At 51.9% G+C, this 14,301-nt stretch overlaps 5 protein-coding genes across 5 annotated transcripts; 4 read left to right on the forward strand and 1 right to left on the reverse strand.

The window, feature by feature from the left end:
* Positions 1–687: 687 nt before the first annotated feature.
* Positions 688–3,888, reverse strand: Z519_04445 (calcium-translocating P-type ATPase, SERCA-type; the record flags this gene model as incomplete). Its single annotated transcript, XM_016762191.1, has 3 exons — positions 688–3,501; positions 3,554–3,711; positions 3,771–3,888. 3 exons carry the CDS (start codon positions 3,886–3,888, stop codon positions 688–690), a joined length of 3,090 nt encoding a protein of 1,029 aa, XP_016621138.1.
* A 972-nt stretch (positions 3,889–4,860) lies between these two features.
* Z519_04446 (14-3-3 family protein epsilon) lies at positions 4,861–6,016 on the forward strand (the record flags this gene model as incomplete). The annotated part of the gene is made up of 6 exons (XM_016762192.1): positions 4,861–4,872; positions 4,989–4,996; positions 5,050–5,128; positions 5,185–5,459; positions 5,515–5,602; positions 5,660–6,016. The coding sequence occupies 6 exons, from the start codon at positions 4,861–4,863 to the stop codon at positions 6,014–6,016; spliced, it is 819 nt and encodes a 272-aa protein (XP_016621139.1).
* Positions 6,017–6,730: 714 nt separating this feature from the next.
* Z519_04447 (uncharacterized protein) lies at positions 6,731–7,450 on the forward strand (the record flags this gene model as incomplete). The annotated part of the gene is made up of 2 exons (XM_016762193.1): positions 6,731–6,845; positions 6,987–7,450. The coding sequence occupies 2 exons, from the start codon at positions 6,731–6,733 to the stop codon at positions 7,448–7,450; spliced, it is 579 nt and encodes a 192-aa protein (XP_016621140.1).
* Positions 7,451–8,116: 666 nt separating this feature from the next.
* Positions 8,117–9,980, forward strand: Z519_04448 (uncharacterized protein; the record flags this gene model as incomplete). Its single annotated transcript, XM_016762194.1, has 3 exons — positions 8,117–8,290; positions 8,346–8,849; positions 9,006–9,980. The coding sequence occupies 3 exons, from the start codon at positions 8,117–8,119 to the stop codon at positions 9,978–9,980; spliced, it is 1,653 nt and encodes a 550-aa protein (XP_016621141.1).
* Positions 9,981–10,649: 669 nt separating this feature from the next.
* Positions 10,650–12,807, forward strand: Z519_04449 (uncharacterized protein; the record flags this gene model as incomplete). Its single annotated transcript, XM_016762195.1, has 2 exons — positions 10,650–11,064; positions 11,153–12,807. The coding sequence occupies 2 exons, from the start codon at positions 10,650–10,652 to the stop codon at positions 12,805–12,807; spliced, it is 2,070 nt and encodes a 689-aa protein (XP_016621142.1).
* Between the last annotated feature and the right edge of the window lie 1,494 nt (positions 12,808–14,301).

Here is a 14,301-nt window from a genome sequence, read left to right on the forward strand (position 1 = left end):
CTCTCCTTTCGTCGAGCTCCGGCCTGAACTAGGATGGCTGAGCGAAATTGGGACTCTGGTCAAGAGATACACGATGCTGCTGCTGGAGGAAGAGAGGCGGTGGAGAGGAGTGAGGGTCCGAGTGGCCCCAGTGTGTGTACCAGCACAGACCAGATGAGATGGGACGAGACAAGAACCCCAGCTGACGGGCCATCTGCTCGTTGCGTTTACCTACTTCAGTGCTGTCTTCTGTCCTCTTTGTCCTCTCTATTTGTGATGTGATATGATGTGATGTGATGTGCTCCGTAGACACCGAGTATACGATAGCCAAATCGCCACCACGCCACTACTAACTGACCCGAATTCCATCCATGGACTCCGTGTCCATGCATATGCGCATGCAAGCAAGCAAGCAAGATAGATGCAGAGAAGGGAATAAATGAAATCATACAGAACATCACCCGGAATGCCATTGCCCCTGTCATCATTCCTCCCCTTCCCTTTCTTTTCCGTATCAATCCATGAATGGAATGCAGGATGAAGTTAATGTATGCCTATTCTTCTGTTTTTCTTTTCTTCTCTTTCGTTGCCGCACGTCAGAATCTATGATACTGTAGCTAATGTCACATAACCTAACCAAGGGTTTTGGCTCTGGCTTTGGATCTGGCCAGTCTCTCTCTCCCCCTCTCCCCTCGCGTACACGCTCTCTCAATTCGCCTTAATCTTGCCGTTTGCCACAAACCCATTTCCTTCCCCTTTCAGACCGCTTCCACTTCCAGCCGAAATGCTGGCCCGTCTCCTCCGCTCCGCCTTGCAATTTACATAGACGGCCCTCTCAATCGCCTTCAGGATCTCGTCTATGACGATGACAGGGGCCGAGATCCACAGCACGGCCATCCACTCGTCCCACCCCAGGGCTTCAATGGAGAAGACGCCTTGCAAAATGGGTGTATAGAGAATGAGAAAGTGTAGAAGCATGGAGAGGCAAATGGCGTAGATGAGCTTCATATTTTTCCAAAGCGGGAGCTGAAGTAAGCTTTCCGAGGAGCTGAGGGCATTCATGGCATTGAACATCTCGATCACAACCAAGATGGACAGGGACACAGTCGACGCGGTGCGTGTCGGGATCGACGAGGACGAGAAAACCGCGCAGTCGACGTTCTTGAAGATAGCATTGGTCGGCGAGCATTTGTGGAAGCTTCGAAGTTGCGTGAAGCTGACCTGCGGGCCGGAATGGTAGAGCATGAACCACCAGACATAGCCAAACACAGTGGCAGCGCCGACATAGGTCCCGATAACCATGTATCGGAAGAACAACCACCCAGAAACGAGGGGCTCGTCGCGTTTCCGCGGGGTACGCCGCATCACGTCGTGGTCGGCCGGATTGAATGAGAGGGCCGTTGCCGGAAGACCATCCGTGACCAAGTTCACCCAGAGAAGTTGCACCGGGATCAAGGCTTCCGGCAACCCCAGGGCGGCAGTCAGGAAAATCGAGACCACCTCGCCAATGTTGGACGAGATGAGGTATCGGATGAATTGCTGGGTGTTGCTGTAGATAGTGCGGCCTTCTTCAATGGCGATTTCAATCGTCGCAAAGTTGTCGTCCGCAAGGACCATGTCGGCAGCCAATTTGGCGACGTCGGTGCCCGTTCCCATGGCGACCCCAATGTCAGATTTCTTCAATGCTGGGGCGTCATTCACGCCGTCGCCTGTCATGGCCACTACTTCGCCGGCTTCTTGCAAGAGGTCAACAAGTTTAGATTTGTGAGTGGGTTCGACGCGGGAGAACAGAGATGCCGTCTTCGCAGCTTCAAGCTTTTCGCTTTCGGTGAGCGAGTCAAACTGTCGGCCGGTGAAGCTTTTGCCGGTGAGATCTTCGTCCTGATGAAATACTCCAATCTGTTTGCAGATTGTCTCCGCAGTGTTCTGATTGTCACCCGTTATCACGATCACCCGGATTCCTGCTTCTCTGCACTTCATAATCGACCTGGCCACTTCCGGGCGAGGCGGGTCGAGCATGCCAACAAGTCCGATCAAGGTCATGTTTTGCTCCAGCTCAGCATACGCTTGGTTGCTCTTTGCGGTGTGCAGGAGCTCATTGTCGCTGACGTTTTCCACACTGGCCAGCGCGAGTACGCGGAGGCCATGCCGTCCGTATTCAACCAGCTCCTGAGTGAGGAGTGCCTGATGCCGCTTGTTGATCGGAACTTTTTTCCCATTCGACCCGAGAATGATGTGAGAGCACCGTTCGATGATCGATTCGGGCGCACCTTTAACAAGGAGCTTTTGGGCTTGACCGGTACCAGCTAGGACGGACATGCTCTTCCGATCCCTCGAAAACTCATACATTGCCTGCAGAGGAAGTTTTTCTTCGTAATATTTACTGGCAAAGTCTACTCGCTCAGCGCCAGCAAGACCATCTCGAGTCTTGTTCATCGTAGCATCATCGGTGCCAATCTTTTCAACCAACACACGGAGGGCTCCCTCGGTGGGTTCTCCAATGCTTGCATAGGTGTCGTTCTTCGCGTCATAGGACAAATGCGCCTCGTTGCATAGCGCCAGGACTTCTGACATCTGTTTGATAGTGTCTGAAGTGGCCGCGGGATTCTCAAGCTTCTTGCCATTGCGGATGAGGTCTCCCGTCGGGGCGAACGTGGTTCCTGTGACTTCGATCTCCTCCAGGTCATCACCAGACTCGTTGAGGTACACAATTTTCTCGACACTCATCTGGTTAGTTGTGAGAGTGCCAGTTTTATCGGAGCATATAACACTGCAACTACCCAGGGTCTCCACAGAGGGCAAACTCCTGACGATGGCGTTCTTGGCCGCCATTTTCCTCGTTCCCAAGGCAAGGCATGTCGTAATGACCACGGCGAGACCTTCGGGAATTGCGGCAACCCCCAGGGAAACGGCGATTTTCAGGTAGTAGATAGCACCCTTGGCCCAACTTCCACCGTGCGAGGGATCATTGAAATGTTGGATGTTAATCAGCCAGACCAAAATACAAATTACGGTAATGACTTTGGCCAGGGTGTCGCCAAAATCGTTGAGCTTCTCCTTGAGTGGCGTAGGCTCCGAAATCTGCGAAGTGATGCTCTCGTGGATGTCGCCAATAGCAGTAGAACTACCCGTCAGAACCACGATTGCTGTAGCGTGTCCTGTCACCACGGTTGTGCCAGAGAAGAGCATGTTGACCTGATCTTGTTTGACAGCCTGCACATCGTCTATGGCTTTGCACTCCTTGCTCACACTTTCGCTTTCGCCCGTCAAAATAGCCTGATCGACTGCAAAACTGTTGCTCTGAATGGACAACAATCGACAGTCGGCCGGTATCCGATCTCCAATGGCGACAGTAACAATGTCTCCCGGTACAAGCTCGTCTGCCTTGACCTTCTGGACGTGTCCATCCCGTATCACCTTGGCTTCGTTCGCGGAATACTCTTGCAAGGCAGCGATGGCCTTTTCAGCACTGCTTTCTTGCGTTACACCGACGATCGCATTCAGAATGAGGATTGTCAAGATCTAGAGGCCAATTAGTCTCAGCCGTCTCGTAAAGCCATCTGTTTCAACGTACCACCACGGGATCGACAAATGCAGTCCAGTCGTCCGACTCTTCGAACAGGGCTAGGACGAAAGATATGGCGGCTGAGCCCAACAGTATGAGGACTAACTGGTCTTTGAATTGTTCGAGAACGAGTTGCCATAGAGGCGTGGGAGGATCTTCTGGGAGGGCTGTTGTGCTCGTTAGCATTCGGTGGTTGATTTTCGCGACTTCCTGCAATAGCGCTCACAGTTGTTTCCATATTTTTTTCTTGACTCGACGACTTGTGCAGACGACAGACCGGCTGCTTCAGTGACTTGGAACTGACTCAGCACTTCTGAAGTCGAGCGCACATATGCTTGCTCCATCTCGCGAGGGCCGTGGAGTGAACGACTATGAGACGGACAAGGAAATGAGGTTGTTGTGAAACGACCTGAGAAGATCCATACAGCACCGCGAACCGTCTAAGTGAAGCCCAGGGAATGCGGAAATTGACAATAAGAGGTAGGGAATCTATTTTAACAATTTCATGGTGAAAAGAGCGACTTTGGCAGTGACTTGGATAGAGAATCAATGCCCCACGTGGTGAATTGGACACGGTGGACACTGTTGAATCATCGAAAATTCCAGACGCCGAAAAGCGCAGCCCTAGGGCGAGAATACGAGGCCGGTCGGGGAGTTTGCACAATCCCAGGCAAAATAGTGGTGTCTATACAGTACATTTACAGTGGTTGTTCTACACTCCCTCTTGCCCTATGCAGTAACCACAGGAACTACGCGACATGGGCGAAGTTGGTATGGCGATGATTTGCACGGCCGGAGGAAATACGGAGGGAGGAGAGGGAGAACGGAATAGAGAGGGAGTAGGGAGTAACAGATGGCAGGGAGGCACGTGAAGCAAGCACAGAGTGGTCCATTAGGTGCATAGGTGCTGGTGCTGTTGTATCAGAGATCCTTCACTGAGAGATGGATGAATTGGTGGGTGAATCCTGAAACTCTGGGTGGCAGCTGGCGGCAGGTTTCACGCGCTGGCGTCAAACAAAAATCACTTTGTTCGTCACCTGCAACTTGCAAAAGGCAGGCAGGCAAGCCCAGTGCCCCAGAGCGGCTAGCGCCTCCAGTGCCTGGGTGATGCTCTAGCCCTTTAAGCATCAACCTGCCTTATGAGCCATCACTCACAAACCATCCATCTGCAACCCAATCCCCATTTCCCATCACCAGATATTCACCTCGTCCTTTGATTTTCCATCCCCCATCTCCCTGATTCCTTTTCTTGTCCACATCTTCAGAGCTCATCGATACCATCTCCCTCTTGTCATCAGTTCTCCTGATCCTTTACAATGGCTACCGATGTAAGTGCTGGTCCCCCGCGCCTCCAGGTTCAATCTCAGCTGGCTTCACTGTCCAACCTGAGCCCCCCGATCTAGTTGTTGATAAGACGCTGTGCTGACTTGTATGCGACTTGTAGCGCGAAAGGTATTACTACCTCACCTCTCTCTCGAATTATCCATTCACTGATCTTATTCCAGTAAAACATTCCTTGCGAGGCTCTGCGAGCAGGCTGAGCGCTACGATGAGATGGTCAACTACATGAAAGAGGTGGCCAACGTACGTCTACACCTTTGGACAATCACCGTGAATTTCACCGGGCTGACATGTGTTAGATGGGCGGCGAGCTGTCTGTTGACGAGAGAAATCTCCTCTCCGTTGCCTACAAGAACGTCGTTGGAACCAGACGTGCTTCCTGGCGCATCATCTCCTCCATTGAACAAAAGGAGGAGTCAAAAGGGTCTGACAAACACGTTGCCACCATTCGCGAGTACCGCCAGAAGATTGAGAGTGAACTTGAGAAAGTCTGCCAGGATGTTCTCGATGTCCTCGACAAAGCCCTCATTCCCAAGGCCGAATCTGGAGAGTCCAAGGTCTTCTATCACAAGATGTACGTCATCTCCTAGCGCCGCTGATGCTCGAGATAAACCTAACACGGCCAACAGGAAGGGAGACTACCACCGATACCTTGCAGAATTCGCTTCCGGAGAGAAGCGCAAGGTTGCGGCCACCGCTGCTCACGAGGCCTACAAGGTATGACAGTCGTCCTTCGTAGTGCACAAACATTCCGCTGACTCCCCCCGCTTGCAGAATGCCACCGATGTCGCACAGACCGAACTCACCCCTACCCATCCTATCCGGTTGGGTCTTGCCCTCAACTTCAGTGTCTTCTACTACGAAATCCTCAACTCCCCCGATCGTGCCTGCCACCTTGCTAAGCAAGCCTTTGATGATGCCATTGCCGAGCTTGACTCGCTTTCCGAGGAGTCGTACCGCGACAGCACGCTTATCATGCAGTTGCTCCGAGACAACTTGACGCTGTGGACATCGTCTGATGGTGGTGAAGGTGAAGCTGGCCCGGCTGGTGATGCGCCCAAGGAAGACAAGCCCGAGGCCAGTGCTCCTGCCGAGCCTGCAGACAAGACAGAGGCTGCTCCAGCTTCCTAGAGAGATTGCCGACAGGCAGCTGTGCATTTCTTTCCGCCTTTTTGGCGACTCTTGCTTACAACAACAACAACATCAACAACTCTCTATGTTTTCCGGGCAGGGTTATTGCTCAAAATGGCAGCACTTGCACTGGCATGTCTGTAATGAGCACGGATTCTAGGTATTGCACTGGAAGGCGTGCGAAGTGATTTGTTCCAACGGGCCCAGATAAAGGCAGAGAGAGAGAACTACCAAGACTCCCGGATTCGGGCAGACTACCTACCCCCAAACTATTTCCCCCATCCATGTCGAATGCGATTCCCCAAGGCAATACTGATTTCTTCGTTTTATTGTCTCCTACGATACCACATAGCTTTTAGCTCAGGTGGATTGATGAATGGAGTTAGCAAGCGCGTCGCGGAAAGGTCCACAATCACACTTTGACATCTGCAACTATGGTTTCTGGTCAGTGTTTCTTCGTCTTATCCCTCTCTTTGATTCTTTTGACTGCTGCCACCTCAGCCGGCTGGACGGCCCTGTCGGTCTCACGCTCAGGTAAGACATGTGACCTTGACGTACCCTGAAATTCATATTCCTTGGCAGTGTGACAAGGTTCACCGGCCACATTGATTTGATGGGCCAGGATGGCGAGATGGGTAAAAAGTCATGACTTCATTTCCGCATCCACTGCCGCCATACCAACCACTGCCCTCTTGAATCTCAGGGACATCCAATATGAAGCTCCAGAGCATGCCTGATTTTCCGCTTCATCTCACATTTTGGGCCCCGACCTACAGTTGCGTCATGCATCAAGGGTTGTCCTTACCCAAGCGGACCTTTACCTTTGGTTGTGAGGTAAATAGCAAAGCCTCCTTTACGGTGAGAAAAATCTCCAAAACTCTTTGAACAGCTTTGTGACAGTGTCTTTTGCACTCTCGCTATCCGCGCTTCCCTGTCTTACTGGTAAACCTGCTACTTTTGCTCACAACAGATACTCCGCCCATACCTAAGGCACCTGAGAATCTTCGCAGCACAATCAAACGTCAATTAACAAACCTTGAAAACATCTTCCATCAGAAATCCATCGAGCAAAGGGGCATGTCTCTCGGCCGTCGCATAGCCCTCGGTGGCTTAGGAGTCGGTGCAGCACTGTATTTCTGGCCGAATGCCTCACCAGGAGTTCCTGGGGCCCCAATCACCACCGCCAAAACCACTGGCGTACAGAACATAGAGAAAGCTTATGCGAGAGGTGGTGCCACTTCCACACACACCAAGGCATATGGGGGAACAATACAGGGACAAAAAGAAGATGCACCGATGAGAGAAGGCTCTGCCACAAACAAACCCACAGGATACCAGCATGATGGGATCGGAGACGACCAGCGGCCGAACGACCCCACCAAGCCTGAGAAATGGTGGATCAAGACGATGTATGGGAGTGAAAAGGGGAAATGAAAGGGTCAATTCGTCACTGTCCAGTGCACGAAGCACAATGTCTAGATCAATAACGCGCAAGGGAAGGGCCCAAACGTATAGTAATGTATACTCAGTTTGTGAACTTCGGTCCATTGACGGTGTCTGGTTGATCTTGCAAGTCGTTGTACATTTCGTCTTTCGTCCGTACTGCCTTCGGGGAAACAGGGGCTAATGCAGGGAGGTTCAAGATCATTCTGTCTGGACTTCGACCCTGGACCGCCTGACGAGATGGAAGTCCATAACATGTATTACCCTGTACCCTGTCCTCTGTACCTCGTGCTCAACTATATGGACACGGATCGCTGCCCAATCGGATCGAGGAACCCAGCGACCGGATATTCGCTCCCATTGCCGTGTCCGAGTTGAAGTCCCAGAACTGAGGGGGAACGCCGTTGGTGCTGTCGCTTGCATTCCTCTTTGTGGCTTGAGCCGCGCAATCTTTGCTACTCTCTATCCATGAACCCATGTTGTCTTCGACCATCAGCGCCTCTGGCGATCAGTCGACCCCCCTAAAGCGTCGCACTCGCGGCATGGCTATATTTGCAACTCCTGAGCCCTCATGAATCCTGCATCAAGATAGAGTAGGCCAGATTGCTCCCCGCAGATTCAGCGACTCCGCCAACGTCAGCGCCCTTAGCTAAGCAAATGGCGCTGGGGATTCTTGAACCGCAGGTCGAACACGTCCCAGGGACCGTGTATGTCTATGAGACAGAACAACGACGTGCTGAGCTGTTGGAGACTGCTCAGCATCTGAAGAAAGACAGGACCGGGCGAGTCATTCTCGTCCCTCAACCCTCGGATGACCCAAACGATCCCTTGGTTCGTGTTCTCACGCCAGCTACTCCATCAATGTCGAGGCTAACAGGGGCCGCAGAACTGGCCGTTATGGCGTCGTGATCTGATTCTTGGGATCCTTTGCTTTGTCTCTTGCCTTGCCACCACAGCTTCTCCCCTCCTTGCCGCTGATTCAACTACACTCGCGATCGTCTTCAAGCGAACTTTTCAAGATGCTGCCCTCCTCACGGCCTACCATCTCTGCGGCGTCGGTGTAGCGGGATGGCTGTTTGTCGCATCCGCAAGAGTCTGGGGCAAAAGGCACCTGTTTCTCCTAGGAGCGCTGCTCATGGTTGTAAGCTCGGCCTGGGGTGGTTCTACACACAACGGTCACAATTATGCAAGTCTATTATGGAGTCGCATCTTTCAAGGAGTCGCCCTGGCGCCTTTCGAGGCCCTAGTTAATGCCTGTGTGGGCGATCTATATTACGTTCATGAGCGTGGAATTCGAATGGCGGTCACCAATACTTGCCTTTTTGGAGGAGCTTTCTTAACGCCAGTCTTCGTGGGTATGATCACGGCGCACATGGGTTGGCAATGGACGGTAAGTTGATGTGTTCCTTGTCTTTGAATCGCGGCAGGTGTGGTTGGCGTCAGGTCCATATTGAGCAGATTCGCCTGTTTCCTGACCTGAACAAGTCACAGCCGTTGAGACGTGCTATTTCCTGCATGAAAGATGTTCTAACCTAAGGTCATACAGTTCTTCTTCCTTGCCATCTTCATGGCATTGGGATTCTTCCTCCTGTTCTTCTTCGTGCCCGAGACGGCCTATCGACGAGAACATTCTCTTGATCTTGACCTCCTCTCCGAAGAGGACTCTTCAAAGGAAACAAGTGGAGGAACTGAGACGTTGACTACAAAAGATGCGGAAGAAAAGCCTCTACACTCTTCAGCGCTTATCGAAACATGTCCCAAGAATTCGTACTGGAAACAGCTAATGCCATTCAACGGTCGAAAAACCGATGAATCATTCTTCAAGCTCCTCTTACGGCCATTCCCGCTGTTCCTACATCCTGCAGTCCTTTGGGCTTGCCTGATCCAAGGTGTGATTATCGGCTGGACTGTCATGGTCGGAGTCATACTCTCGCTGATCTTTCTGGGTCCGCCTCTCTTCTTTAATGAAGAGAGAGCAGGCAAGATGTACACCAGTGCGTTCATCGGCAGCATCATCGGCCTGCTCGGTGCTGGTTTGTACAGCGAGTTCACGACAAGGTTCATGATCAAACTCAACAGGGGCAAATACGAGCCTGAATTCCGTATTCTGCTCGTCATTCCGACCCTCGTGTTCTCCTGCATAGGTCTCTACGGATTTGGTATAACGGCTAACAATGTGGCACGATATGGCTGGATCGTCCCCGAGGTATTCCTCGCTTTCATTATAATCAGCATGGTCATGGGCTCCATCGCCTCTGCCCAATATCTCCTGGACGCGCATCGCGACATCGCAGTCGAGGCATTCACGAACCTCATCATCTTCAAGAACATCTTTTCCTTCATCTTGGCATATCATGCCTTCAATTGGGTATTCGCAATTCGCATCAACCATTTATTTATCATATTTGGTAGCATTGAGATTGCTATCTGTGTGCTGAGTGTTCCCATGTATATCTTCGGGAAGAAGAACAGGGAATTTTTCCACCGGCATGATCTCTTGAAGATTACGAAGCTCAGATGACGTGAAGTTTGGAGATCTATATATAGGGTAGAATATCTATGTAGCCACATAATCCTATGATCACCAGCCAGCCGATCCTCATTATGTCAGGAAAGGGGATGAGGATCTCCGACTCCACCTCTCGCTACATACCATGGCCCTTGTACGTTGGTTGTCAGGGGGTAGTTCTTTGGAGATTTGGCTGTTCCGAAACGGGGATGATGACAACCCCACGCAACAGTGAAACGGGACGACGGGTGACGAGCCGATTGCATTTTCTCCCTGTCCCTTTGCCACAGTGAGTCGAGGATCCGACTGCCACCGGGCGAGGAGTATGATGCAATTCCCAGAGGCGCGTATCACTTTGAAGCGCGTTGGTCTTATTTGAAACGGGCTCGGGTCGCGTGGCGCTGGGTTCCGCCCGCGTTCGGAAATTAAGAGGTTGGGGTTCGCGTCAAACGGCAACGATTTCAGGAGAAAGACGACTTCACTTGAACTCTCTTTGACGGGCCGACGAATTTTCGACAAAGACTGCCGACTACGTTGTCCCCAGATTTAATTTGTGCGACCAAGAACATGAACAGCGGTCGCGACTGTTAGAAAATCTCGGAACCGCAACGTCGACATCGAGATGCCGAGGAAAAGAAGCGGGAGACGACATCACTACACTCGAACAGCAGAATCGCAACCATGTCAGAATTAAAGCCCAGCACGCTCTGTGCAGCGTGCCAGTCAATTTTTGAGCCACAGACGCAGAAATCCGAAGAAACAGGCGAGATTCCGCATCATGGCTTGGAAGAACTCGCGGGCCGAGCAAGCAACTGTCATCTATGTCTGACCGTGTTTATGTCCATCGACCCCGACGCCTATAGAAACTTCCGGAACAAAGGATTAACAGCGAACTCGGTCGGGTTTGCCTGGATGTCGCCTATTGCCAGGGATCAAGCGAGGCTGAAGTTTCGATATGTGAAGCCCACGAAATCGGATGCGGATAAGGAGAATAGGGGACCTACACCGAGTAGTAGCGGGTCCAAAGCGAGTCTGACATTGAGTTGGGAGGAAACGACGGGGTTGGTGGTTGAGTTGATTTTGATGCATCCTAGGTGTAAGTGCTCCTTTGGCCTTTGTCCGGGTCTGAATCGAGGGTTGATATAGGAACCCTCATCAAGCCCGCTAACATGCTGCTTTCTCAGTTGCCGTCGAACCCGGAGTCCGAACCATCGACCCCAGATCCGTGAGTACGGCATCGATAGAAAGCTTCGATCTCGCCAAGCAGTGGATCCAAGACTGTACTTTCAACCATATGAAATGCTCCGTGACTTCCCCCGTTGACGCGACGTGGAAGCCCACGCATTTGCTGGACGTCTCGATCCGGGGTCCCAAGGGCGCTCCTGGGGTGAAACTTGTGGATGGCATGTTCGCGGACTCGTTGAGCGAGTATGTGACTCTTAGCCATTGCTGGGGTAAATCCAAGACGATTCGTCTGCATAAAGGGACTCTCGCGGCATTGAGGCAGGGCGTCAGTGTGGCGAACCTACCAAAGACATTTGCCGAAGCAGCTCTTGTGACGGATCGGCTGGGTTTTCGATACCTTTGGATCGATGCACTGTGTATCCGGCATGACAGCGAAACAGACGTGTTGGCGGAAGTGGCACAGATGCACCGCGTCTATTCGGAAGCGGCACTCAACATTGCCGCCACGTCCTCGAGGGACGATGCAAGCGGGTTGATCTATAGTCGAAACGTTTCAGCCTTACAGCCATGCATTGTCTCCGTCTCCTCGGGCTTGGGAGTCGATGAAGGGATGTACAAAATCCTACGCTCCACATTATGGCACGATCTCGTTGACTCCTCCCCCCTCAACAAGCGCGCTTGGGCCTTTCAAGAACGCTGCCTTGCAAAACGCACATTACACTTTACTCGCAATGAGCTTTTCTGGGAATGCCAGCAGATGTGTTGTTCAGAGGTGTTTCCGAAGGGGCTTCCCGCAACAATGGGCCCGCCTTCTTCTCAGGAGAGTGTGGAATTTTTCAGCAAGAAGGTTCATCATCAAAGACATGGGAACTGGCACCAGCTGGTGAGAATGTATTCCCCCAAGAAATTGACGTATTCGAGTGACAAGCTGTTGGCTATCCAAGGGCTAGCGAAGCAGTATATGGCAAAGAACAGACTACATACCGACGATTACTTGGTTGGCCTATGGAAGCCGCAGTTACCTCACGCGTTGCTCTGGCGAGTCGAAGGCGGGAGGCGACCGACAAAATACAGAGCCCCGACGTGGACCTGGGCGTCGATCGACGGCGAAGTCAAATACCCGGAACCGGCATCGTCGGCCCGAGAAACCTGCATTGAGATCATCGATCTTGACATGAAATATATTCCATCGGGCGACAATTTCGGTTTCGTGGAGGGCGGCAAGATGAAGGTTCGAGGATTCATGGCCAGAGGGTTGCTGAGACGAACGCGAGATTACTGGGGTCCTACGCCCTGCATGATCCAATGCACCAAAGCTCAAGTTGAACTTGAGAACGCATCCTTTGACGACCGCTTACCAAAACTCTCCGACGCCGGCAGCGGGATGCTCTGTGAGATGCTCGAAATCTACCTATTGCCGGTCATCGACGTTGTGGATCGGGTGGAGGGATTGCTCCTGTGCGCGACGATGAAAAAGGGGGAATTCAGGAGGATCGGAGCCTTTGACGTGAGTCGGTATGATCAGGTCAATTGGGATCGATTCCGCAGTGTCATGAAAGGCGAGGCCGAGATGAACAATTACGTGGAGAGGCTGGACCACGAGAATGGGTATTGGTTTGCGAGTGATTACACCTACACGATTAATATCATCTGAAGACCTCGAGGGGAGTGGTTCGGCAGCGATGGAGTTATAGGATGGGGAAAGGTCACGAAGATGTCTCGAGGGGGGCGATGTATATATGCCTTGATGTGGTGAGGTTCTGGGATATAGATGTGGATAGGTATATTGGATGATTGATGGTGCATTTGGGACCTATTTTCTGTTTTGTAACACCATCCCCATACAGCGTTGCGAGGAGGAAGGTGGTCCAGAGGTAGCCGGGCAATGTGTCGCTGGCGTCAAGCGAGGGGATGTGAAAAAGATGGCGTTTGTGTAATGTTTGATGACAATATATTAGTATATAAAAAATTTCTTCCGCCCTCAGCCTCGTGTCGGTTTCCAGCCTTGCGTCGAACTGTTCCACCCTTCTGTCAATGACAAGGCCTGCAGTTCGTGTTTCACCGCCCCGGCTGCAATTGAGATCTCATTTTCCATGGTGTTTGCTTGGCTTTCGTCTAATGCATTGGATAGCCAATCCGGGGCCCCAGTGGCGCGAGATTCAGCCAGCCCTGATTGTGTATTGTTTTTTCCTTTGGTTTTGGTTGTTTTTCTTCCTCATTGAGGTGCGCCCAGCTTCGTTTTGCAACAATTGAAGCTCGGTCAATGCGAGCATGAAGGTTGGTTCAAAGTGCGCTTCGGTCTCGCAATCTCACATGGTAATTCGATTGAATGGGGACGTCGACGTGCCAACTGGGGGCGAGCTAACACCCATATGTCGGAGAATTAGAGATAGAGTTAGTCGCATTTGGAGAGCGTGAACAAGCGTGAATCCAGAAGTGGGACTAAAGAAGCAGGGCATGGCAGATGAAGAGACATGCGTCAGAAGAGGCAAGGAGGGTACTGAGGGTGTGCACCCTGCCCATAGAGGTATTTATCCGCAGGCGACGGTCTGTCTCCTTCATCCTCTTTCCTATTTTCCCATCTTCCATCAATAGTTCCATCTGCACTCTCCATACCTATACTTACTGTTCTCTATTAATTGGCGACTCCCAGATTGCGGGGAAAGCTCAAGGCACCATTCACCATGCTTCGTCAGCTCAGCAGCATCCTGGCCGCCTCCACCTTCCTGGTGGGTATCGCCTCTGCCCAGCAGGCCCCGACTCTTCCCAGCTGTATGTGCTCCGAACCTGTACATATTAATCTCTCTTGTCGCCCGCTCTTGACGCCGTGCTCTAAAAGAGTTGCAGAGGCAAAAAGCGTCTGACATTTGTCCCGTACTTAGCTTTGATGGCTGACTTAGTCCAACGCAGGTGCCACCAGCTGCGTGTCTAGCCTCCTCCCCGCCAGCTGCAACGGCAATCCAACATGTCAGTCCTGTCTTATGGGGTGGTCCCACTGACATTGCAAGGAAAAGGGAAGAGAAGGGGCGTCACTGGGCTGACAAGCATATATAGGCATCTGCAACACCGCGTCGTTTCTCGACGGAATCGCCTGTTGCGTCTTCCAGGCATGCAATACCGCGGATCAGACGGCGGCCTTAGCCTACGC

Source organism: Cladophialophora bantiana (assembly GCF_000835475.1).
Source record: "Cladophialophora bantiana CBS 173.52 unplaced genomic scaffold supercont1.6, whole genome shotgun sequence".
Classification (NCBI taxonomy): Eukaryota; Fungi; Ascomycota; class Eurotiomycetes; order Chaetothyriales; family Herpotrichiellaceae; genus Cladophialophora; species Cladophialophora bantiana.